The following is a 26,495-nucleotide window of genomic DNA, read 5'->3' as shown; positions in this document are numbered from 1 at the left end:
ATGTCAAATAGAATTTCCGATGCTGGAACTTCCAAAGGATCTACAAAACGAAAGTATGTTTCGATGTCCAACAAACAAAAAGTGGAATTGCTGCAAAAAATGGATAAAGACATGAAGAATGTGACAGAGAGGTTAGTAAAAACAAAAAAAATTTGATTGACAAGTTAGTCGGTATTATCGGCACAGCAATTAACAGGACTTGAACAGCAGAACTTTGTAACTGAACAAGAAATTATGTCTGTTTATAGAATTAAAGAGAAAGTACTATCACATAAAATGAAGCAACTTAAACAACTTACATTGAAAGAAATGTTTAATAAAGTAAACAAATAAATATTAAGCTTTTTTTTTTTTTTGTAAATTTTGATACCCTTTACATTATAACTGTTTTTTATTTCATAAATTATGGTTTCATATTTTTAATTTTAGAATTTCTGCATGCCATCTTACGAGATTTAAACTGATGATCTATAATCCGGAACCGCCGAAGTCCTGACAAATCCGGATTAACGACTTTTGACTGTAATTAGATAATTTTAGCTTAGCTTATACTGTCTGTTATACATTAAACGCGCATGCGTAAATGTATTATGTGCATGCGTAGACGCATATGCGCATGCATAAAGGTATTATGTGCATGTGTTAACGCATGCGCAGAAAGTTTGTAGCTTTGAGGTCCGGATTATAGACTTTTGACTGTAATTAAATAATGCAATCAAATTCAATACTTTTTACTGAACAAATTGATTGATGAATTCAACATGTTATCACTAAGCAGTGAGAGGTTCATATCAAAATGTTCCAGCTTTTCATTAACTATTTGGGAATACATTAAAATTAGTCTTAACATTTTTCTTATTATATGTGCATTTCTGCCTTGAAAAATAAATATAAAGTTCATCACTCTTTTAGGCATAAAAGTAAAATTACTCCTGCTAAGCACTATATTGGCCTCCATGTAATTTATACAGCGACATTTTCATTAGTAACACTTAAAAATCACTCACAAAAAACTCCAACACCTTTTTATCAACCTGCTGATTTCTTCAAAATTCATGAATTGAGACTTTAAGGTTTATTGAAAGTATCACATTAAATAAAGAAGTAGCAGCACTTTAATTTCCAATGCAAATATTTACAGTATAAAGACAGACATATACTCCTCTAAAAATCAAAGTTTTGATCATATACAAAATGAGAATTCTGCATGAAAAACACATAGAAATTAACCTGCATAAAGATAAATAATGAAAACAGTGACATTTAAGCTTGTGCCATTGTTGCATCAATCTGCTTAATCCAGGGTACAAGAAGCATAATTTTTTTACGATACATTGGATCCTTTTCGACTGGATTATGCTCAAGGTATACAGTTTCCAACTTTTCAAAAGTTTTCAGAACTTCCAGACATTCCCATGAGTCAATTTCATTATCATTGAACTGAAAATGATGGAAAAAAATTACATACACATATGGATTATTAAAACTACACATGGATTTTTGCAGAATCTTTAAATAAACACATGCAATAAGAATTTAATAATCTCTTTAAAAAAGATGAAATTTTAAAGCACCTTTTAATGGAATCATGCTGAATTATAAGCACAATTTATTATATTACTTATCTTACAAAATTATTCAGGGCATCAAAAAATAAAACACAGTTCAAATTAAAAACATTTAAAATTTTTAGCTCCTTTATGACCTGGATAACATACTGAGTTATGTAAAATGCATTTAAATAATTTTAAAAAAATTACCCAGAATTCTTCTAGATCAATTAGATGTTCAACATTTGCAATTTTCTTTATTTTATTACTGGTCATGTCAAGAGTTTTCAATTTCGCCTGCAACAAGATACAACATTTACATTATTTGAAAAGTTTCAAAAAGTATACATCTTTGATATAAAACTAAATACTTCTATTTCATCATTTGATAAATACCATATTTGCCGGTGTATAAGACGCACTTTGAAAATAGGTCTGAAAAATGGGGTGCATCTTATACGTTGATACTACATCTTATGCGTCAATACTCAGTTTTTTATTACATTCATTTCTGGAAATTTCCTGTATTCGGAGTTATGCGATTTTTTTTCTTGTTTCCTTGCAGAGTGCGAGAATATTACAGGTACATAGAGTTCAGTGAATGCATATGCATTATCATAGACTATCACAGCTAAGTTTGTTTAAACTTTCCAATTTTCATGAATGACTTAAGTGTGTGAAATTTCTACTGTTCAATTTTCTTAAATTTGTTAGCAAGTTATGGCTTAAAAACAATGCCGGCATTGCTATAACACAGCATACAAGCTATGTGTGATTACATATGCTAAAGAACACGAAAACAGAGCTGCAAAGAGGCATTTTGGGCCACCCTCAACTGAGAAAATGATATGAACTTGGTGGAATCAGGAAGAGAATCTAAAAACAGCAACTCGTACATTTAGGTATTTGCTGAAAGTATTACTTTGTATTTGTATTACTTTATATTTAAAATACTATAAATTCTTTATAATGATCACTAATAAAGTTTTATCCTTCAAAAATGTATATAAAAAAGGGTTATGTCTTATAGGTCGGCAAAGACGGTAAATTTTTTTTGTCTCCTTATAAATTTATTTTAATTTCTAGCCCTCAATCTGCATTAGAAAGTCATTCGCCCCCCAGAAAAAGAGACACAAGTTCTCAAAATTTTCATATGAATGTAATATAATAAATTCTCATTCATATGTTTCTGCTGGGGTCAAGCATATGAAAAATGATAAATAAAATTTGAACTAGATTCTATCCTCGAAAAATGTTAAATACTTCTATGTGCATGCATAAGAAAATAAAAATAATAAAGGAGATAAATACTTATGATTGAAGCATATTCGAATTTTATTGACTTAATTTTCAGTATTTAAAATTTTCTAGGAATGGATTTGGCTTGCACAATTTGGACTTGGAGTAGATTTGGCTAACACATAAATTAATTTCCATTTAAAATAGTTTTATAATCATGATTAAAATACTGGTTATTTTTATTAAGTATTTTTATAAACTAAAAAATTCAACAATTAACTGCTTTTTAAATAGCATATCTTAGATTTTCTGAAGGGAACAGCACAAATTCCATATTTCATTATTATTAATATCATTTTCATATTCTCATTGCAAGTTAAAATGAATTAAATCCTTATTATTAAAAATGAAGAATCTGTATGTATACTAGTTTCCAGAAGTTCACCAACATATGGAAAACTGATAATAACTCAAAAAGAATGCAAGCAAATTGGACAAAACCTGGTGATAATAGTCATTACACCATTTCTAACTTAAAAACAGAAGAAAATGTTATACAGAATATTTGCATTTTGTGGTATGAAGAGGAACGTAAATTCTTCGAAATTCAGACATACAAATTAAATACAAAATAATTTCTCAATAGTGAATATGATCACACTGAAAAGCAGTATGGACTTGATAACGATATCTCACGCTGTTTATTATGTTGTCAATGAATTGCAAGGATAGCAATGCTCACTGATCTCATAAAGCAGTTCTAAGCCTGTCTAGGATTTGGGGAAGGGGTTGGAGCCTAGCAACATGCCTCTCAGCCTAGCAGCATTCCACACATGCTCAACATATTATAAGGTATTTCTACCACCTTCTTAGCATGTCTCAGTGGTGCAATGGTCAGCACGCTCAACGTGAATTCGAGAGGTCCGTGGTGGAACAATCAACATTTAGCCATCTTTTAATTCTTAGCCTACCTTTAATAGACCTTTGAAAGGCAGAGCTATAAGTTAGAAATGGATTCACTATCAGCTTACTGTAACGTCAAAATTGTTTAACACAAGGTGTGACACAAAAAAGAGAGACTGGTCCAATAAATCATTGTATTTACAGAATCAGTTCTCCATGACATTATCACCTTCAAAGTAGTCCAGCATCCTTCAGCGTTCACACACTTCTGCATTTGGTGCTGCCATTGCTGGTAACAGTTCTGGAATGAGGTTTTTGGAAGGCCCTTCAGGAGATTCTCCATTTTTGCCAGAACCTCTTCAACTGAGGTAAAATGAGTTCCCTTTACACAAGATTTCACTTCAGCAAATAAAAAAAAAGTTGCATGGAACCAAATCAGATGAATAAGGAAGATATCCCATGACAGTAATGTTTTTGCTGGTTAGATTTGCTTGACAGATAGGGCCGTGTGAGTGGGTGCACTGTCCTGGTGCAACAGCCATCCATCACTTCCCAACTGTGGCTATTTTTTCCCTAATTTTTTCACAAAGTCTTTTTAGTACTTCAATGTAGTAGTGTTGATTAACAGTCCACTGGGAACCCACTCAATCATTACAATTCCATTAACGTCGAAGAAGACAATTAACGTTGCCTCGAACTTTCATGCCTTGACGTTCATCATCTTCCACACTGTCCCTTGCCCCTGAAACCGCTTATGCCATTCAAACACATGTGCAGGAGACAAAGTTTCATCTCCATAAGCCTCAGTTAACATTTGAAATGTTTCTGTGGCTGATTTTTTAAGTTTCACAAGAAACTTGATGTTGATTCGCTGTTCGGTTTTTTACATTAGTCATTTTTCTGGCAGAATGCAGTTGCACATGCTCACTCAATGACACAGTCCTTCCAAATGGTGTGATAAGTTAAGTCAAAACTGGCCACATGGATAGAGGAGATGTGTGGCATGATGCTACCAAAACAGTTGTTGCCAACTCCACTCTTTTTTTCAAGCTACACAGTCTTTTTTTTTTTTTGTGTGTGTGTGTCACACCTCATATACTGCCATTTATTAAATTGAGACATGTGCTCCTTGTAGCCCAAATTTTAAATTCTTTTTTATTTACTTTATGTTTTGTGAAAAGTTGAAGAATTGTTTTTCAACAAAGTAAGCTGTATAAAAAGAGTATGTTTCTGCTGAACAAAATAAAACATTTTTATCTTCTGGTTACCATTTGAAAAAGTACAAGAACCATTCGTAACAAACTTCAACTCATCAACAAACTCAGTGATTTAAAATAAGTGTTCCCAATGCCAAGAATAAAATATTTTTATCTTCTATTTGCTAATGTGTTGCCATTCAGCAAAGCATAAGATATTCAACCCAAAAATTTAGACTGTCTGTTATTGATTAACAAATAAAGTGATTTATAAATTCATGTTATATATATAATTAAAAACAATAACTATTTTGATGAAATTACATACAATGATGAAATTACTTGCTAAAAGCATTAAACAATTTTTTCTTTTTTGTAATAACAGTTTTAGGTGGCTAACATTATAAATGTTAAGAGTGTTAAGTAAGTCTATAATACATTTTCTTGTTATAAAAAAATCAGTAAAAGACTTATCAGGGCCAATAATTAAGTTACTTAAACATAATGCACATATTCACATAAAATTACACATACAAATATAAAAGTAATTATCTTATTAAAACACTGTACATGTGAGCTGTAGATGGAACAATCTCTACGTATATGTTCACATTTTCAACATATGTAACAAGTTTTCACATGCTCTTTGCAGTCTTAAGCAATGTGACCACTTCTTCCACAACTATAGCTTTCATTGCAATTCATTATCTTTCTCAATATTTCTTTCTTTGGAGGAGTTGGGAGTAGGTTCTTTTCCTGATTGAAATATATCTAAATAAGGACTCAACAATTCATTTAATTATGATCTTAATTCAATGGACAGTTGTTTAGCAATTTGCATTAAGGCAAAATATAAACATTTGAGATATATTTCTATATCTTTTCTGTTGTTCTGTTTTCAATAACTTCAAAACAAAATTTAAGATTTGTCCAACATATATCGATTGCATTTGCATTTATTTTTGCTGCTTCGAACTGAAACTTGCATAAAAGAAAATACTTCAGCTTTAAATAAATTGTCATTCAATTATTATTTATATAAAATGTCAAAGTAGCAGGTATTACCACAAAATTCCACATTTGAATTTAACCAGTATTTGCTTAATTGAGTTTACAATAACAAATTTATTATACTTGATATACACTCATGTTTGTGAAAATTGCAACATCATGAAGGACTTACGCGAGTGAGCTGAAATTTTCAGGAAATGCAAAGTAGCGCATGATATGCAAATGATTAGAATTGCAAATCCGTAGCGCATGCGTATGCTGAGCAGCGCCCTCTGAACGGCTGATGGATCCGAATAAATAGACGGCTGTAGCGAGGCGTGTATGGTTATCGGTGGTTATCTGCTAGTGGTAAACGTTAACTCAATCTGTACTTATGCCTCGTCGACAAAAGAGAGCGAGATTTGAACAACTTACAGAGTTTGAACGAGGGAGAATCATCGGCCTTCGTGAAGCTGGATTGTCGTATCGTGCAGTAGCCTCTCGTGTGCAGCGTAACAGCAGCACAGTGATGCGCGTTTGGAAGCAGTGGACGGACGAGTGTCGGACAACTCAGAAATCCGGGAGTGGACCCCGAAATGTGACGTCAGCTCGCGATGATAGACACCTGGTCCGCATGGCGCGGACGGACCGTACAGCTTCCTCTAGACAATTGGCAGCACTGTGGTCAATAGCTGCAGGTGTTTCATTGTGTGCTTCATCAATTCGTAGACGTCTGCTGCAGTGTGGACTGCGCGCACGGACTCCTTTATACAGGATCCCCCTAACGCACGACCATTGCCGCCTGCGGCTACAATGGGCCAATCAGCATAGAGACTGGCATGCTGATTGGCAGCATGTCGTGTTTTCTGACGAATCCCGCTTTAATTTGTGGTACCATGATGACCGCATTCGTGTCAGACGCTATGCCGGTGAACGCCACCTTCCGGAGTGCATTATCGAACGCCACAGTGGACGAACACCCGGAGTTATGGTCTGGGGCGCCATAGCATATCATAGACGATCTCAATTGCTACGAATTGTGGGCAATCTGAACAGCAACCGGTATATCCGTGAAGTTCTACAGCCCGAAGCTGTTCCCTTCCTTCAAAGCTTGCCAGGCGCTGTATTTCAACAGGACAATGCCCGCCCTCATACTGCTCAGATTGTTAAATCCTTCTTTGCAGCGCAGCAGGTACAGCTTCTTCCTTGTCCTGCGTGTTCCCCGGATATGTCGCCAATTGAACATGTGTGGGATGTCATTGGTCGGCGTCTTGCTCGTGATCCTCGTCCTGTTGCGTCTGCAGACGAACTTTGGGTACGCGTACAAACGATATGGAATGCTCTTCCTCAGTCAGACATTCAAACTTTGTTTGACTCCATGCCACGTCGTGTAGCAGCACTTATTGCGGCGCGTGGTGGCCACACAAAATACTGATTCTGATCTCTTGTTATTGTTTGTTTGCTTTGAACATTTAATCATTTATTTGTACCACTACCACTCAACTGTGTATTAAATTGCATTCAATTATGACGATTCCTTCTTGGTGTTGCAATTTTCACAAACGTGAGTGTATATAACATACTTGCCAACCTATGACACTCAAAAATCAGGAGATTTTTTTAAGAAATCGGGAGATTTTTCACAATGTTAAAAAGACTTTTTAAATGAGGAAAATATAGTTTTTAATAATGAATTAACTTTAAATAGTAACTAATTCTTAAATGCAAGCAACACAAAAATACCTTACACATAAAAAACATTTTTATTACTTGCATCGTTTAAGAAAAGAAAAGAAAACAAAACAAAACAAAAAAACCTTTAATCAGTTTTTGTACAAATAGTATAAACAGTGGCAGATTTTGCTTTCTTTAAGAAAGAGACTTCATAATTTTGTTCATAGCAATTGCCACGTAGGCCTGCTTTCACTAATAAAAGTTTTCTAATGTGTCATCACTAATTTTAGATCTAAATTTAGTCCTCGTTTTCACAACAACACTGAAAATCCTCTCACACTCTGCATTACTATGGGGAACTGTCAAGATGGCCAACATAATTCTAGACAGTTCTCTATAGTTTAAAATTCCATCAGCATCTTTCAGTTTTCCAATTAAACTCCACTGGGTGTCAATCCTAGCTGATTTTATAACTTCATCCAAGTTTTCTAATTGTAAACTGCTATTATGCAGCTGTTGGACCTGTTTCAATTTTTCCTCCTTTTTAGAACTCCTTTCAAGATTATAATAAATATCAACAATGTGTTCATCCACATTTATTGGTAAAGAAACTACTCCTTTTTCAGCTGCTAAATTTAAGAGGTGACAGGTGCACCTCATAATCTGCAAATCTGAAATTTTCTTTCTGAAGATGCCTGCAACACCAGTCTTCAAGCTTACCAATACTGGTGCATTATCGGCACCTAGTGCTAAGCAATTATCCAGAGGAACTGCATTTTCTTTTAAAGTTTTAATAATTAGCTGTGCTATATTAAAGCCTGTCAAATGTCCTTCCGAAGTGGGGACAGAAAGTAAACTGCACTCAATTTCTGAAGACTCTGGATTAAAAAAAGAAACAACAATTGGATACACTTTTGAATCGGTATTATTGCTTCTATCCGTAGAGAGGCAGAACGGAGCTGTTTTAATGCGATCAATAACTGAAGATTTATTTTTCAAATCCATTTCTTTAACAATTGCACCTCTTTTGGTTCTTGCACTTAAGTATTTCTTAGCGATTTCACTATCAGGAAACATTTTTCTAAATAAAGCTGCAGCGTGATCCGATGCATTCAGTGGCAGGTTGTGCTCCAGTAAAAAGGCAGAGAACAGACATTCTGCATTAATAACTTTTTGGTTTTTTGTTTCCAAAGAAAAATTCAATTTTTCGTTTTTTTTTTTTTTTTTTTCCCCCAAACAGCTCATGTTGCCCTTGTGTTTTTGTGTACGCACATGTTTGAGACCATCCGCCCTTCCACCATGCGAAATCGAAAAATCGCAACGACAGGCGGTACACATCGCAAATTTATTACATTTCCTTGAGAAAATAATGGAAGGAAAGTCAACTGTGTACGATTTTTGAAACGTAAACGAGTATTTCACCTTTCTCGCAGACATAACAAAAGATGATAATTTCTAAAACTATTTCCCAAAGGCACGTGTACTCACACAACTCAGGACAAAATGACCGAAATAACTAAAGAACATCCAAATAATAGCTTGTTTTGTCCTCATTGGCTAATATATGCCAGATGACACGCAGTGGAGCACGATGCCCATTGGAGAACTGGAGAAGGACGTTTCTGGATACGTATATGCTCTCACTCACAAAGCAGAAGTTATCTAATTCGCAAGGTTTTGTTTTAGATATAATCTAGAGAAAATTCATTTGCTTCGGACGTCCAAAATCACTTTTTTTGTTCATATAACAAAGTATTAAGCCAAGTTCCATAAAAATCGCGAGAAATTTTAAGAATAAGAAAAAGTCAGGAGAAATATATTGTAAATCGGATTGGCGGGAGAGCGGTCGAAAATCGGGAGTCTCCCGCCTAAATCGGGAGAGTTGGCAAGTCTGATATAAGAATACAGTACACTTCAAAATTTGTCTTTCAATACTAAAGGAACTGGTATGCAACAGAACACAAATGATGTGATCATTATCATCATAAAAAAATTTTAATTGAACAAAACGCTTTACTGATTCAGGTGATCAGCGAAAACAAAATTAGGTCAGTTCAACCAGAATTCTTGCATTTAATTGTTCCAGATGACCAGATGATCAAAAATTAGGTCAGATCAACTCTTAACTTCTTTTCTTTCAGTCCTACAAATCATCAAACTTTACCAAGTCTACTTATCTTAAAATACACTAGCTGTTGTCTTCACTTCTGAATTTGGATATTCATTTCAAGTGTTCATTTTTGAAGTTCAGGTTTCCTAATCCCATGTTGGGCACCATATATATAACATATTTTTTTGTTATAAAAAATTCAGAGTTAGGAAATCTCAAGGCCAATAATTAAGTTATTATCGCATGATACAGGTATTGGTAATAGTATATTTTAGGGTACCCCTTGGAGAAACTTGGCGATTTTGGCGGTACATGGATACCGAATTTGTGCAATTATTTGACTTGTTATTTTGGCTTGCATAGCGGCAATATTTGCAAAAATCGCCGCTATACAAAGCCAAAATAACAAGACAAAGAATTTCACAAACTCAGTATCCAGGTATACATCGACCCATTTTCACTTAAAAAAAAAATCTCAGAATTGCACAAAAATGGCATTGTGCACTCTCTTGACTTTAGCCATTGACCTATTTTCACTTAAAAACAAATCAGAGAATTTCACAAACTAGGCTTTGCACACTCCCTTGACTTTGTCCATGTACACATCGAACTATATTCACATAAAAAGTCAAAGCAGCAGCCAACAAAAAAATATATAATCTGAATAAACTACATTTTAAATCAAACAATGAAATAACATAAAAAAGGAAATTTATCTTAGCACTATATGAAGGAAATATCCACTTACCTTATATATGAATTTACGCATCTTCAGTGAAACACAATTCCTTAATAGCATCCAAACACTTCTTAAAATTATCTGAACTAGAATTTGTATACTGGTGTCGCCACATAAATTCACAAAAATAAGTGCAAAAAATATCCTCCGTTCGAAAATATCCGATGTTCGATCATACGCATTTCCTTCCTCCAAACAGGACACTTAATAATGGCTACTAAGTAAACCTTCATTTACACACCAGTCAATTAATGCTTTTTTCCCTTTCATTTTAAATCCTACAGAAACTTCAATCTAACCACATTCAACCAATTTACCGTGTAAACCACAAAAAACCAACGTACTAATCCACCACACACAAGCGCTTACCCAAAATCTGACACACACTTTCCAAATTTTTTTCCATAATTCAAATTCACCGCAACCAATTACGTCATAATAAGGTTTCCATAGCATTCAACTACTCAGGTTGTCATAAATGAGACAACAACTTGGCGATAAATGAAACAACAATTTCGCGATAATACAAGGGGTACCCTAAAGTCAACTCTAACACAGGTATTTTATTCATTTAAATCTACACAGACAAATATAAAAGTAACCATCCTGTTGCTACAGTACTTGCACAAGTTGTTAACTGAATTTTTCTGATCACATGACTCGTAGCAGGAATGAAAGCTCTTGTGGCTAAGTCACAATTCTTTATGCACCACATGACCAAGAGCAGATGCTCTGAATCACTGTATCTGTTACACACATATGAGGCAAGTGTAGAACTAGATTTCAACACATTTACTATCTCTTAATTTTTCTACTGCTTTTGAATTCTTCTGACCATTAAAATATTCTGCTTATACTTAACATGATGTTCACACACACACAAACTCTAAAATTAGGTAAAAAAAGCAATCTTTTTTTCATATAGGTTTTGAATAAAACTCCTTAGATTTTAAGGTGATCAGACACAGATCTTTTCAGCTGCAAAAAAAATGTGGAAGAGGTAGGTTGGTTGGTTATTTGAATATGGTAAAGCACTATTCAAATAACCAACTAAATAATTACTTAAGAGCCATTTGCCTAAGAGGAGGAATGCTTCAGTGGAGGATTTTCTAAGGGAAACTCTCTTGTATTCATGTTACACATAGGGGAAACCTATGAAAAATTAATTATGCAGTCATCCTGTTTACCTTGGCTCGAACCCAAGTTGAACTACTACTATTTAAAAGTCTTTACCATTCAGCCACTGGTGGACTGCCCTTGAAAATCGCACATATAAATTTTATTCAAAATTCTATGCCCCCCCTAAAAAATTGCTTTTTTGTTTGATGTTAAGTTTTAGACTGTTGTGTTTTTCTTCCACTTAAATACACACAATGATGTCAGAAAATGTGACTTAATTACACACAATGATGTAAGAAAACGTGACACACATCTTATTATAATCTCCAAATGTGTCAACATCACCATGCAAGTCTGTTCACTCTTTAAGCATAAAAAGAGATTACAAAAAGGAATATTAGTAAAACCTGGAAAAAGATCTAGAAAATACAAAATAATTTTGAGATTCAGATTGCACATTTTACCAGGTTGTGATTATGAAATTCATAACTTCTGAAATTTTGTTCTTTCCATATGCCCATGATTTATTTTTTTATATAAATTATTACAATAATTTCATCAAATATAATTAAATGTTTTTGTTATGCCTAAATTTGATGGTTATAACTTGTTTGCACAGCTAGGATTGAAAGAAATGGCTTTTAAATACTAGATGAAATAAGAATCAAAATAATAAATTTGACATTTGTCAATAAACAGAACATATGCTATTTTTTAATACCCATCTTCTTGGTTAAATGTTTTACTCAAGTAATAAAGTGCATTTTTTGGCAGTGTGCTTAATGGATAAGATCTTCAATTTTTGACACAATATGGATTTTAAGAACTACCTATAATAAAAAATGTTAATTTTTCTCAACCATCAGCTTTAGCTAGTTAATGAAAATTAAGATTTCTTTTCTCTTTAACATTTAATTACTTTTAACTTATAATTACTTTTAATTACTCTTTAACATTTAATTACTGCACTAAAATTTAATATGGAAGTAAATTATAAAATAATTTTTCTCAATTGCATTATAAATGTCTTTCAAAGTTTTTTTATTAAATGCAAGAAATAATCAATTTCTTGAAGCACAATTGTTTTATAAAGCACAGTTGTAAATTCTTCACTTACTGTTTTTCTCATTGTGTTATATCTCTTTTTAATTCATGAAGTTCTTATGTTGAAAATGATGCATTATCAGTTATCTGCAGGAGTGCTAATTATTGTTTCACAATTAAGGTTAACTAATAGCTTCTTTTGATATAATAATTGCTTTTTAAACTGTGACAAAAAAGCAAAGTGGTCAAAAAGAAAAACAGTACAAAGGGAGATAATTTTCTCCGTCATATCAGGTTCATGGATAAATCTATCACAAAAGCATCTGAATGTAAAACAGAAGCAAAACCCATGAAGATATCAAAATTTTAACATTTAAGCTTACTTATACAATCCAATGTTTTCATAAAAGCTTCCACTTATTTAAACAACAAACTGAATACATATTCTTATGAAAATACACACATTCTTATATATAATTGTTCTTATGTATATATGTATATTTTCTTTTTGGGATAATATAATTAGCAGTTCGTATGAATGCTAATATCAATATGTTGTTAATTAGAACCTATATCTACAAAAATGTAACTATACTATCCAGACACACACACACACATAAAAAAAAAAAAAAAAAAAAAAAAAAAAAATTAAAACCTTAACAACTTCTACAAGAATTAAGACATTTTTAATAAACAATTTTATAATGTATTTAAAAATGTATTATGTGTTTCATGACATAATAATATAATAATTGTATATACATATATTACAACAAATTTGTATATACATGTATTACAACAAATTTTGTAGTTTTATAATATATTACAGTTTTATATTTACTGTATAAGCTTAGCATGTATTTTTAATAAATTTCGTACAACATTCTAAAGACACTTTCGAATAAAAAAATAAAAAATACTTCATTTCTTACATTGTTTTGAAGTCCATCAATTTCTGTTATACCATTATGGCTCAGATACAGATGTTCAAGGTTGACACAATTCTCCAAACCTTCAATTTTGCAAATCCTGTTACTCTATAAAAGATCAAACAAGATCTAAGAAGATTTATTTATAAAAATGAAACAAAAATAACAAGTTTAAACAAAAACAAACAAAAAATTAGGTAACTTAGCAACTAAAATCAGTAACAAATAATAATTTTTAAATTTACCCAAATAATTCTAAAATTAAAAAGAAACTCCGAATAAGCTACCTGAAAGGTTTTGCAAGTTCAGGTATCGTTCTCCTAGCAGCAACTTGAAAAAGTCCAATACAGTTTCAGTTCTTCCTTGGTAAAAAGTATCTGATTGCTAACCACACAATTCCAGTTGAAGGTCTGCTCTGTTTACATTCTCAATAGAAATTGTAAGAGGCTGAGTAAAAACTGAAATCTCTCTTTCGATTTTTTTAAAGTCCCTAAATCAATTTTCTAATTTTTCAGCAATTATGTCAATGTATTTTATGTGAGATAAATATGACACTTCCTCAACATGCTCTTTACAACTTTGAAAAAATGAAAAATATTTTTTTTTCTAATGAAGACTTGAAAAAATTTCATTCTTAAACCCATTTATGTGTTCAAATAAGTTGGCAATATTCTGCTTTTTCATTGTAGCTTCTAAATTCAATTCGTTAAAGTGAGATGTCAAGTCTGTTAAAATGAAAGGCCTGCTAAAAATTGTGCATCTGCCATTTGATATTCCAATTCTGTTGTGTTAGACTTCACTTCATCTTTAAGGAAAATAGGAATCTCCTTGCATAGAGTGAAGAATCGTTGCAAACAGTTTCTGCCACTTAACCAACGAATATCGCTGTGAAGTAACAAGTCCCCATATATAGCATCTACTTAGGCCAAAAAAATCATGAAACTTTCTGTGAGTCAAAGCACGATTGGCCCCTCTAATGATGTTAGTTATTTTAACAACCACTTTCATAACATTAATTTGACATAAGGATTTTCCACATAGGACCTCTTGGTGAACAATAGAACATATCACAGGACAGATGATGCTGTTTTGTTTCAAGAGTCCTGCAAATTCAATTTCAGTTTCTATCATAGCTCTGACTCCATGAGTGACAATACAGGCACATTTATCGAATCCTTCATAGTCTGCCACCACCTTATTTACAGCTTCAAAAATATCCATATCCTTGGTTGTACCATGGAGAGGAATAAGATCAAGCATCTTCTCTGCTGCACTGAGGTCATGAATAGCTTGGATAAAAATTACAAGCTCGCTAATGTTGGGAAGATCAATACTTTCAGTACTTTCAGCCAAGCATAGCAAAAAATATTTACATTTGTCAACCATGTCATGCAATTTTTTGGATACATATTAGATTAATATGGTCCACCCCTCTTGCAATTGTTTGATGTGACACTGAGACTGTTTCGAATTTTTTGGCAAGTTTTGTTTCATTGAATTGTTTTGCCATTTTGATTGCACAATTTTTAATGAGCATTCCATCACAAAATGTTTCTTTGCTTTGACAGTTTCCAGTGCTACGTTGTAAGAAGTGTCAATACTGCACTTGTTATCAGTGTCAGATTTTTTGAAAAAAAATCGATTGTTTTAGTTTTTTCTTATATTAATTAATTTCTTAATTTTTATTATGGATTTTTGCCCTTGATTTAAATTTTCTTCTGTAACTGGTGGATTGCCTTTATTTTTAACCTGCCAGCCCACAGTTATTTGAAAGCTTCATCTACTTTCCTTATATTTTTTAGTCAATAGCAGTTTATGATATTGAATCACAGGGCCTGGATATATATGCACTGAAGTGCCAAAAAAAACTAATACAAAGAAATCTAAGAAAAATATATAGAAATGCCATTTATGCACGTCACTGGCTGTATTAACCAGTACATATATAAAGTAATCTACATCTGTGAAAGTTTTCAGAGCTAACTTTGTCTTGAATGGCACGAAATCAAAATTGAAGTCACTATTTAACACAATTTAATAGTTGGAAATCATGAGATGCATCACAGCATTTTGGAGACAGAGATGAAGTTTGGATTTTCAGATACAATCATTTCAAAAACATACTTAAGCCTTTAAAAAATGTGAGGAATATTCTCTCTGTAACATGACTCAAACCCTTGATGAAAGCATGGCAAAAAAACTATATAGCTGTCCTCGGTTTGAAAATACCATCACAAGGCACTGGATGACTAGTAATGAGTAGTTTAGTCTGACTAATTGCACTTTCAACTGTTTAAGGTGGACTAAATGATTTGAGTAAGGAGAAAACCTCACACAGCCATAAAATCCTCATGTAAAACACAGATAAGTTCTGCAGGCACCATAATGTTATGCAGTTTACTTAGTTTGTATTCAATAAGAGCATCTGCATATACACACATCTGCATGCAAAGTATGCTTCTTTTTTGATGAATTACACTCGCTCATATACTGCACCCATTCTAGAATATTTTCCCATAATCACAGAGTCCATATCCTGTCTTATTTTCTGCAGATCTACACTACCATAAGACATCTACTAGATTGGTGTATCAGTTCTTCTGTCAAGCTGCACACAGAGATATATCACGAAAACATAAAATGCACATAGCATTAATTTATTTTATCATTTCCTCCATAAAATATATATAAATTTATCTAGAAAATTTTCATTCTTAGGATCTAGCATCAGAAAATAATAACATCTACTTGTTTTAATAAGAAAAACAGTAATGTAGTTACATATTGGCAGACCAGTAAACAGAATAAATTTAGGTATAAATAAATACAGAGCATTTTTAACAATTTTTCCTCAACAATTTTCTCAGTAATATATTCTTTTTCTTTATTTACTTTATTGTTTGAGCACAGTATAAATACAATACATAAAATATGAATACATCAACTATTTATACTATCAGAAAAGGTTCTGATAAACAGTAGTAGTAGTTTAGTTTTAGAGATGTCAAAAGTTTCACATAAATTTTAAATGGAATGCCAGTACCCCAGCTCTAGCATCAACCCATGACTAAATCCTTTATAAAATTGATTTGCAGAACACCTAGATTAAATACATATTTTTTCCCACAAATTATGATAAATATAGCAAATAATAATTTAAACTACATGGCAGGAATTTCTAAATTAACTAATAATCTTTAGTATTTTTTACTAGAATCATATATACACGATATGGTTCAAGATGATTTCACACATTTTATAATTTTTATTTTATACATTAATAATTTTCTAGATGGAAATTTTCATATTTATTACTGCTTTATATTCCATACTTTTTAATTCATGTTATTTTATATTTATTATTAACATAAACATACACACACATACAAAGGTAATAAATATAAAAATATTCATACTTGTAAACTCAGCAATTCTAAATGCTCTAAGGAATCCAGGTTCTCAATTTTTGAAATTTTATTTTTGCCTAAAAACAAACTTGTCAGATTTTTCAATCCTTCTAAATTTTCAATTTTCTAAAAATGGGAAGGAAAGTAAAGTACATGAACAAAGCTGGCAAAAAACAGCTATATAATAAGTTATTAAAAATATATACAAGAGAATTATAATAATCCACAACTGCTTAATCTACAAATGTCTGTAATCTACATTCAGTTTTGAATGCAAATGGATAAAATTTTGATTTTACAACAATTCATTATGGCTTATAGAAAGGAATTTTTTTCTAATACACACATGAAATTAAATTTTTAAACAAAAAATACACTATATTTATACAACATTTATATTTTGGTTGAAGAAGTAAATTAATTTTATTATTAAGGTTATTTAGCATTTTCTGCATCTGTATCAGTATACTTTATTCAAAATAAATGCACATCATAAATATCAGCATACTTTTTACTTTAGATAAATTCCTACTCTCAGTGCATATTCTGCTCTTTCTTGATATTAATCTGGAATTGTGTAGAAAATTAATTTTATAATTATGTTGCAAGGTCCAATACCAAAAATCTGCACAACCTCTCAAAATGTAAACATTCACTTTATTGTCTCAGGAAACTAGGAGGGTTTGGTTTGCTTTGCTTTGCTTTAGTTACGGCAAAGCCTCGAGGGCTATCTGCCTAAGAGGAGGGATGCCTTCGTGGAGGACTTTCTAAGGGAAACTGGCTCGTATACACGTTACACATTGGGAAAACCACGAAAACACCCATGCAGCCAGCTCGTTCACGGAATTCGAACCTCGGACCGAACTACCAGTGTTCAGTGACTTTACCGCTCGACTGTTGGTGGGCCTTGCAATATGGAGAATGAAATATCAAAGAAAAGAGAAATACAGTACAATTCCAATTATCCGAATCGCTTTCAGAATTTTTCAGAATCAACTGAAGAAGACAAGAGAAAGGAGAAAAAGGAAAAAGAAGCTCAAGAAAACAGGGTTCACACACATTTCTGCACACAGAAATTAAGTACTTTTAAGGACCATTAATGAAAAAAAAATTAAGGATCTATGAGCAAATGAGAACTGAATAAATTCAATTAAAAATATTATCTATGCCTGAATTTCAATTTTGTAATACCATCCTAAAAATAAAATAGATTCTTAAGCAGTATGCATTATTACTAAACATGAATTAATTAAGATAATTATTAATAAGTGTGAGAATAAACTAAACTTTATGCAATTTATCAACTAGCATTATATATTTTACACTTATAATAGTTGGACATATTTGAAAAAAAAAAGTGACATTTACGTCTTACTAACAGTAAGCTTTATGTTGAATTTTTTTATGTCTCATTTTGTCACATACTTGGTCAATCTAGAGGTTTAGTAAATAGCAGGTAGATTTTATGTCAAACAGCATAGGTTAAAATGAGAAGTAAGATCACAATCAGCATGATTCATAACAAAAAAACTTAATGTTCTCACCACCTCTGCTTGTCTAGGGAGAGATCTGCTGATTAGAACAAATCTGAAAGGCCTTATGTAGGCAAGGTTGGCCAAGTGTTGAAAGTTAGTCAGGCTCTGTTTGATGTAGTTAGTGTCGTAACTTTGTGTAGAGTTCCAGGGGTTGTAACCCAGTTAATATACTTTAAGGGTAAAGCACCAGAGGTGATAAGTTGTTTTGTATTAAAAGTCTCACTAGATGCAAAGAATAAGTTTTACTATAATTTTTACATCTTTGTGTTTTATCTTGTGACCACAGTGAGTATTTAATGAAAGGCAATAACTCACTTTAATATGTGGAGATAATTTTTAAGAGTATGCAGTTAGTTATAAATAATTAAATGAGGTAGTTAAATAACCTTAGTCATTATGGAATTACATGGCCACTATTCAATTTTATTTTTTTTTAACAATATTTGTTACAAAAGCCCTATTAAAATCAAAATCTAATAAAATTTCACAGTTTAAAATACATGTAATTTATGACATTGATTCTTAAACGATATTAGGATAATTACACATTAAAAGCTACAAAACATGAATGTTTTGTAGCTTTTAATGTTTGTAGCTTAAACGATGTTTTGTACCAACAAAACTGAACAAAATATTTATCCGTCATTTTAATTTGAAGCCTTCTCAAACATTTTGGCTATTTTATATCAATTTCCTTCTCTTTAATCATCTTTTCTAACAATTACAGATTTGTTCCAATATGCAAAACAATGCTCTCTCTAGTTTCTGTGTGCTTTATCTACTAACCTGTCAACCTCTCCACATTGTACCTATGAGGGTTTACTTGATATGGTAAAAGTTAAATAGTCCAAAACCCCCGACAGACGTGAAGCAAATTATCAATATGAATGAAAGTAACTACAATATCAGACAAAGGTTTAAATAAACCTCTTATTTAAAACGAACATAGAAAATAAAGGCATGTTCTGATGCTAACTTAATCAGTTACAGCTCACAGTGACGTAATTAAACAAGAACAGTCAAATTCAAACTAAAAATGTAGACTAGTGGTCAAAGATTATATAATTTAATTTTAATTTTATCTGGTTCAGTAACTCTACGAGGAAACAGAAATGGGAAATTATGGTAAAGGCTGAAATCATACACCATTGGGTAATTTACATAATAATAACTGCACATATCTTTGAAGAATAATTTTCTTTATGTATTCAGTTTCTTTCTTGAACACGTTTCCTTTCCATTTTAGAATTTTTGGATTTAATTAAGGATTTCTGTTATTCTAAAAAGCACTAAATGCATTTAGAATGTATAGAAAGATTGGCTAATTTTACTTCATTAGTAATATGAACATTCAAATTTAATGACACACAGAACAACAAATCTAGAAATGGCAAAACTTTTAGAATTTAGAGCAGGCATTGGAAGCAGAATTTAGAAAGCCACTAGGCAGCAAAATTTAGGATCCATAGAGATTGTATCAGGTGGAAAATGCCTAGTGCCAGCTCTGTGTATGAGGCATTAAGACATATTAGACGAATCTTTTAAATTGTAAGTGTTCAATTTCTTTATTAATAAAAAATCCCTGGCCATGTGATAAGATCAGAAGCATTTTTGATATTTTACATGCTTGTGTCTAGTGAAAAGTAGAGAAAATAAAGGGAAGATAAACATATTAAGAAAAAGATTCTAGTATCAGAAGTAAAACGTTAAAATATTATATTTTCATTATTCTTTCAGAAGTTCTCCAAGAAGAAAGATATTCATCACAAACTTTCTGTAAAATACACTCATTATGTGCTGATACCATGGAGACATTTTTCATTTTGTCACATATTTCTCGAATCTTCTAGAATCGTGTGTCTATAAATCTTGCTTTCAAATCCTTCTAAACTTTCCAAGCTGCAATGTCTAAAATCCTAAAGAAAAACTATCCCTATTTTAATTAATTACACAGCTAATTTTGCTTTTTAAGAGCTGTTTCATAAATTGTGCTTTATAGCATTATACCTTGTTTATTTTTTCAGATTCAAAATACTGTACAATAAAGTTGCCAAAATGAAACTATAATATGGCAGCGAAAAATAAAAATGTTTTATTTTAATGTTATTTTTTTAAATATAATTTCAATACATTGCCATTATTTTAATGAAGTTTATCAACGTTATGATGTTTTAAAAAAAATCGTTGAAAAATTCTCAGATCTCGGAATTAAAATTTTTCTATAGAAACTGACCTTAAAATCGCCAAAATGTTGATAAGTTGCGAAATTTAGAACCGTTTAATAAAAGAATTCACATCACAAAAAGTGAAAAGTTGTTTTAGAGCTCTTTATTAGAAAAAATGCATTTCAAAATGCTTACGTTTCACTTCTTATTTAGAAATGCAAGTATCCCATCATTTATATTAGAAATAGAAACAAATTATAACCCATGAATCCATTAAAAAAATAACCATATATGTCAGCAAATTGCCAAAAATATTCCTCCCAAATGCTAATTCACTCTCAAAATGGCAGTTGTAAAAACAGACAGAAATTTCAAATGATTAAAATTAAGGACCTTCTGCTTCTTTTGGCCAAAATTAAAGACTTTTAAGGCCCAACAATCAATTTCAAAAAAATCTAAGGACTCTTAAGGACCCTGGAAAAGGAAAGAGAAGAGACAGTAGAAGATGAGGATGACATGTCACTTGAGGAATTCAGAAACATTCTTTTGAAAAATCCTGGATGTTCAGAAGTTAGTGCTGAGGATACAACATAATGGATGGTGTGGTTCCTTAGACCCTGGGTTTCATATTCTAAATTATGATGAACTAATTGAAATTGTGGGAGAAGAATGTGTCAAGGAAGAAGATGACCTTAACGTCAAAGTTGAAGCAGACATGGGACCATCAGCTAGTGAAGCGTTTGCTGGTGTTGAAGCAGATGGAGTGTCAGCCCGAGTGAGTCCACATGCAGTTTCTCACTGTGAAGCTGATGTGTGACTTGGCTCTCCGAAAACGGATGAAGCCAATCAAACAGCTCACTTTGAATGAGCTGTTCAGCAAGCTATGACTTTCAGTACTTATAATTGCTGTACAGTATGCTATATAACATGTGTAAAAGTGCTGCCTTTTGATTTTAATTAATTAAAACCTCTATTTGTTTAAAAATAGCTTTTTCTCCCACTTTCAACATACAGTAATTAATTAAAGTGTACACAGACCCTTTCTTCAGAAAAAATCCAATTATCCAGATTTTTGATTATCTGAATGAGATCCTGTCCCAATTGATTTGAATAATTGGAGTTCAACTGTACGTACCGAACAATGACATCATAATGGAAACACTAAATCACTGACATCATAGTAAAAGTAACAGTGTGGGATTATCATCAAATTGCAAGATTTTCCTATAATTAGACAATTGCTCTGCACATCCAGATGCAACTACTTTATTGTGTGATAATATCCTTTTCATGCCCCCAAATACTACATAATTGATCAAACCAAGAACCAGGTCATAATACACAGTATAAAGAATTTTCTGGAGTTGAAAACTGAAGAGATAATAAAGGGGGTAACAAAGAAATTATCACATAATAAATTGAAAATTACATTTCTATCATTTTTTGCAATTTATTAATCCAACTGCACATGTATGAAATACAATGCAGAATTAGCATAGGAATTAAATTTAAAGAAAATCTTATAGGAAATTTTGCAAACAGGGTTTTATTTAATTTTCTCTTGTTAAAGAGTGTAAAAATTATTTTTTTTGGTAAATACATAATTTTTTTACATAAAATTCTTTAATGCATTTTTACAAAAAGAGATCATTACTTTCTTCAAATATTTCCATATTTCATTTCTCTGTTACATTTTCCCATTGAACTGACATTATTTTCTTTGCATGTAACAGTACTTAATATGTGTATTTTCAATAAATCTTAACTAATTCTTAAGGTATGAGCATATTTTAATTATTTATTTATTATGAGCAAACAGATCAAATTTAATGCAAGAACTAAAAACAGAAAAATGTTAACAAAATTCAGAAAGACAGACCTATAATTCACAAAATTCACTATTCTGTACAAATATTGATTATCAGATTCTCTACATCAAAAAGGGTTCAAAGCATACACCATATGTGAAATATATAACACAATTTTAAAGAAAACTATTATTCTATACATAAAAGGTTACCAATAAGTAAAAGAAAAAATGATAACTTAAGTATACCTATGAAAACATACAAACTAAATACTTAATTTTTTTTAATTAAAAAATATTTAAAACTTTTCAAAAGCCACTTATTACTTTTACGATGACTATTTTACTTAAATAATAATACAATCTGGTAATAGAATTTATTTCTGGTATAAATGTATACTGAAATTTAGATTAAAATGACTTACTCTTATTTTATTTGATCCAAGTTCCAACATTTCAAGATTTTCTAAATGCCCCACATTTTCAATTTTGGTGATTTTGTTGTTGATTAAGAAGAGTTTTCTCAAATTCAGTAAGTTATCTAAATTTTCAATTTTTGTAATGCGATTAAAAGAAATGTCGAGTATTCTATAAAGAGGGGGGAAAAATTGAGTTTTTTTTTTTTAATGAAAAAAGAAAGGTAAGAATACTATACAAATATGAAACATATTTTTAAAAGAAAATATATAATTAGTTGCTTACTCTAAATTAACCAAAGCATCAAGATTTTCAATTTTTGTGATTTGGTTGTCATACAGTTCAAGCTCTCTTAAAGTAGTAAGGGTGTGTAAATTCTCAATCTTTTTAATCAAATTATTTCTCAAGCACAAAGTCTGAAATAAACATTATTTGTAATAAATAAAATACAATATCATAATAAAAATACACTAATTTAATAACTGAATGTAAAAAAATGTGAAATCAGTAAAAACAACAATACAAAATTAAAATGCATTTATTTTTGTTGATATCTTAAAATAATTTTGAATGTTAATTTTTAATATAAAAGCTGCAAATTAATGTAAGCACTTTCTGAATATCTACTCAACCCTTGAAAAGAGCTTGCAATGCAATGCACTGTGCCACCAAAACAGGAAACCTATAATTTCAGGAAAAGATATTTATGTAGCAACCCAGGTATGTGCATATATACAGCACAAAAGTGCAGATTTCGGCTTTTCAAATTTGGCGGTCATTTTTCTCATCAGTGCTTAATAAGACTATGCATTCTCCCCTCATAAAGCATCCTAATAGGACTGTGGAGTCTACAGTTGATGATAACGAAAGCATTAGATTTCTTCAGAAATATGTTATTTTTGCCTAACAGCAGAGAATGCAAAAATTTATATTCCACTGAGCTGCATTTTGTAAATGATCAAATTTGTGTACAAATGCCACAATTTGTGGAATTCTCTGATATTTCTTTTAGCGGAAACAGATCTTGTGTACATGGGGAAATGACAGTGTATGCAGTGCCAATTTTCTTGAGTTTTGTTATGAATGTTTTTTTTTTCTATTTTTACTTCTTTGCATGAAATAAAGGAAATATTGGAATCACGAAAAATTTTAAGTATCATATTTTAATGGAAATATCCATTTTGACTTTTTTTTTTTTTGCATGACATTTGTACCACACAGGTAATTGAGTTTGGTATATATTCATTAATCTCTCTTTTTTTTATTAAACTTATTTGATTCTTCCTTTCACATTTCAAAATCCAGGTTCATTCCAAATAAAATTTATCCATTTTTTATGATTTATTTTTATAAATTTTTCAAAAAAAAATTCTTGAATTATATTCTATAAAATATTTACCATCATCTTAAAGAAGACATATTTCTAAGCATACCTGGAAAAATTACAGTTTTTTATTCAAAATTTCCGAAGATACACGCAATTTTATATATTGGCGCATTTTGAAATTTGGCATATTTGTTGAAAGCGATAATAACATCTAATGTGGTTTACACACTTTGTTAAAATTATTTGAAAGTAGGAACAATGTAACTTTTTTCTGCTCATGCACAATGTAAAAAGGTAGGAGCGAGGTGTAAATTCCCGCTCCGGCATAATGGAGGGGAAAGGAAAATTGGTTGCTATATACTAAGAAGTTTGCCAAGTAAATTATTCTTGGCACAAACTGAAAAAATTGCGGCAAGATAAATTTTTGAATTTCTCCATAAATTGCACAAAATTTAATATCTAGGCATAATTTGAGTCGTATAATCGAAATATGGAAAAAATTGGATGTTATTTCAGAAAATGTCTGATTTTGTATCAAATACCTATGTTAGAACAATGCTATATATTAATCTAATATATGTCCTAAGTTGCGCTCTCGAGACAGGAAAAATGTAATTTGAATTTTGTCAATCGGCGCAGTAGAATGGGATTATATAGAACCGTCCCCCCTTTTTTTCTTGCGCAGTATACATAGGCATGTATCTTGCATGACTAAAAATATCCATTCTGACTATTTTTTTACAAAACAGATTGCAAAATGGATTTTTTTATGATGTATGTATGTAATTCACGTAACTCAAAAACAATTAGCTGTGTAATGCTGAAATTTTATATATGATACTGCTATAACATCTAGTTGCGCACCTCCTTTTATATTACATTTGGCAGCACTAAATAAAAATAAATAAGTATACACAATGCACACACACACATATATATATATAGCCACTCCTCTTACCTGGCTGTCTTTATTTTCACAATCATTGGTTGTAGTCATATACTTCCAACTGCAGAATTGTTTTAAATGATGAAAGTATTCCTGTTTTGGCAACGTCAAATTTTAAAAGAAATTAATTTTTGACAAATAACAAAATTTAACTTTTAAAACAGTCTCTCAGTATCTATACTTATATTTGGGAAAGCTTTATACTCGTTATGAAAAAATAAAATTATAAGAAGTTTCACTTCCATACAACAAAAATTGATCAGGATATTTAATTTCAAAATTTGCATTTTTTATTTCATTTTCAATTTGCATTGAAGGCTTAGTTAATTTAGAATAATTCAACGAAATAAGTTTAAATGAAGTGCAGCAAAAACATGTGTATAATTTCATATATTATGACAGACTACAGTCTCTTACTACAGCCATAGTACATAATCCTCTTAGTGTACATATTGTAAATATTAAACTTAGACTATAGTCTTATTTGTATACAGCTTTGTAAATTCATGTATTTATTTAGTGTTTGATTTGTTGTCTGCTATTTACTGAAATTGTTTTAGTACTGCATTGATTTTCCTTAATTGTAAGTATGGCTTTCTGTCCAGGGATTGTACTGCCCGGAACTTGCAATGCTTGGGAATGGAGTAATGTTATGAACTTTGGACATTTGTAAATAATTTTATTGAAATTATTTATCTGTGAAATTGAAGTATTTTTTTTGTATAATATAACATTGAACATGGAGTAAACTGCTATCTCACTAAACTGGCCAAGGTGGCAAAGGAATTGGGGTCTAAATTTTGTTGCCATACTTGGTGACATTTTAGTTTGGTCCCTATATAACTGTAATTGGTACTGTGATTGAATAAATGTAATTGATTCCTATATGTACTGTAACCATATCTGGCCCTCATATGACTTCCAGTAATTCTGAGAAGTGATAGGTAATCAGTGGCATAGCGAGGGGGGGCAAGGGAGTGTATGATGCCCCGAGCGCTGCTCGCAAGGGGCCGCCAAATGGTCTCCTTGCGAACAAACAAGGTTTCCAAACAAAACGAAAACAAGATTTTCCAGAAAATTTAAGTTTTTATTTTGATCGATTTCTGAAAAATGTATTTAAAATTAATAATCATTGTAATATAATTAATTATTTATTTCCTTGTATTGCCTGATAAAATGTGTAATAAAATGTTTGCAGTACATGAACCAAATATCTCCGTATACAAAACATTCTTTACAAAACACTTTATTTCTCTAAAATAGAGATATATTTTTACTTTTTTAAACAAAATGCACGTATAGCTCCCACTTTTTATTTTGAAACGATAACACGACCTTGTCCCGAATTTCTCAAACATATCCAGTTTTCAGAAACCGATTTCATAGTCTGGAAATGAC

At 31.3% G+C, this 26,495-nt stretch overlaps 1 protein-coding gene across 7 annotated transcripts in view; it reads right to left on the bottom strand.

The window, feature by feature from the left end:
* Nucleotides 1-1,097: 1,097 nt before the first annotated feature.
* Nucleotides 1,098-26,495, bottom strand: part of sds22 (protein phosphatase 1 regulatory subunit sds22) — a 75,986-nt gene continuing 50,588 nt past the window's right edge. For 4 of the 7 annotated variants that reach the window (XM_035374415.2, XM_035374416.2, XM_085815040.1 and 1 more), the window contains 7 exons: nt 25,110-25,190; nt 23,110-23,240; nt 22,833-22,995; nt 16,910-17,026; nt 13,497-13,601; nt 1,761-1,847; nt 1,098-1,440 (listed from right to left, as the gene is read on the bottom strand). In XM_035374415.2, the coding sequence (XP_035230306.1) occupies nt 1,264-1,440; nt 1,761-1,847; nt 13,497-13,601; nt 16,910-17,026; nt 22,833-22,995; nt 23,110-23,240; nt 25,110-25,190 (861 nt within the window). In that variant the 3' untranslated portion in view covers nt 1,098-1,263. The remainder of the gene's footprint in view (nt 1,441-1,760; nt 1,848-13,496; nt 13,602-16,909; nt 17,027-22,832; nt 22,996-23,109; nt 23,241-25,109; nt 25,191-26,495) is intronic. The other 3 variants (XM_035374418.2, XM_035374417.2, XM_085815042.1) reach the window with 1 other exon arrangement.

The sequence above is a fragment of the Stegodyphus dumicola genome, chromosome 4 (assembly GCF_044657685.1).
Source record: "Stegodyphus dumicola isolate Sdum_Otavi_A_Nest chromosome 4, ASM4465768v1".
In the NCBI taxonomy this organism is placed as follows: Eukaryota; Metazoa; Arthropoda; class Arachnida; order Araneae; family Eresidae; genus Stegodyphus; species Stegodyphus dumicola.
The sequence above is the reverse complement of the archived record's forward strand: the minus strand, read 5'-3'. Positions and strand labels throughout refer to the sequence as shown.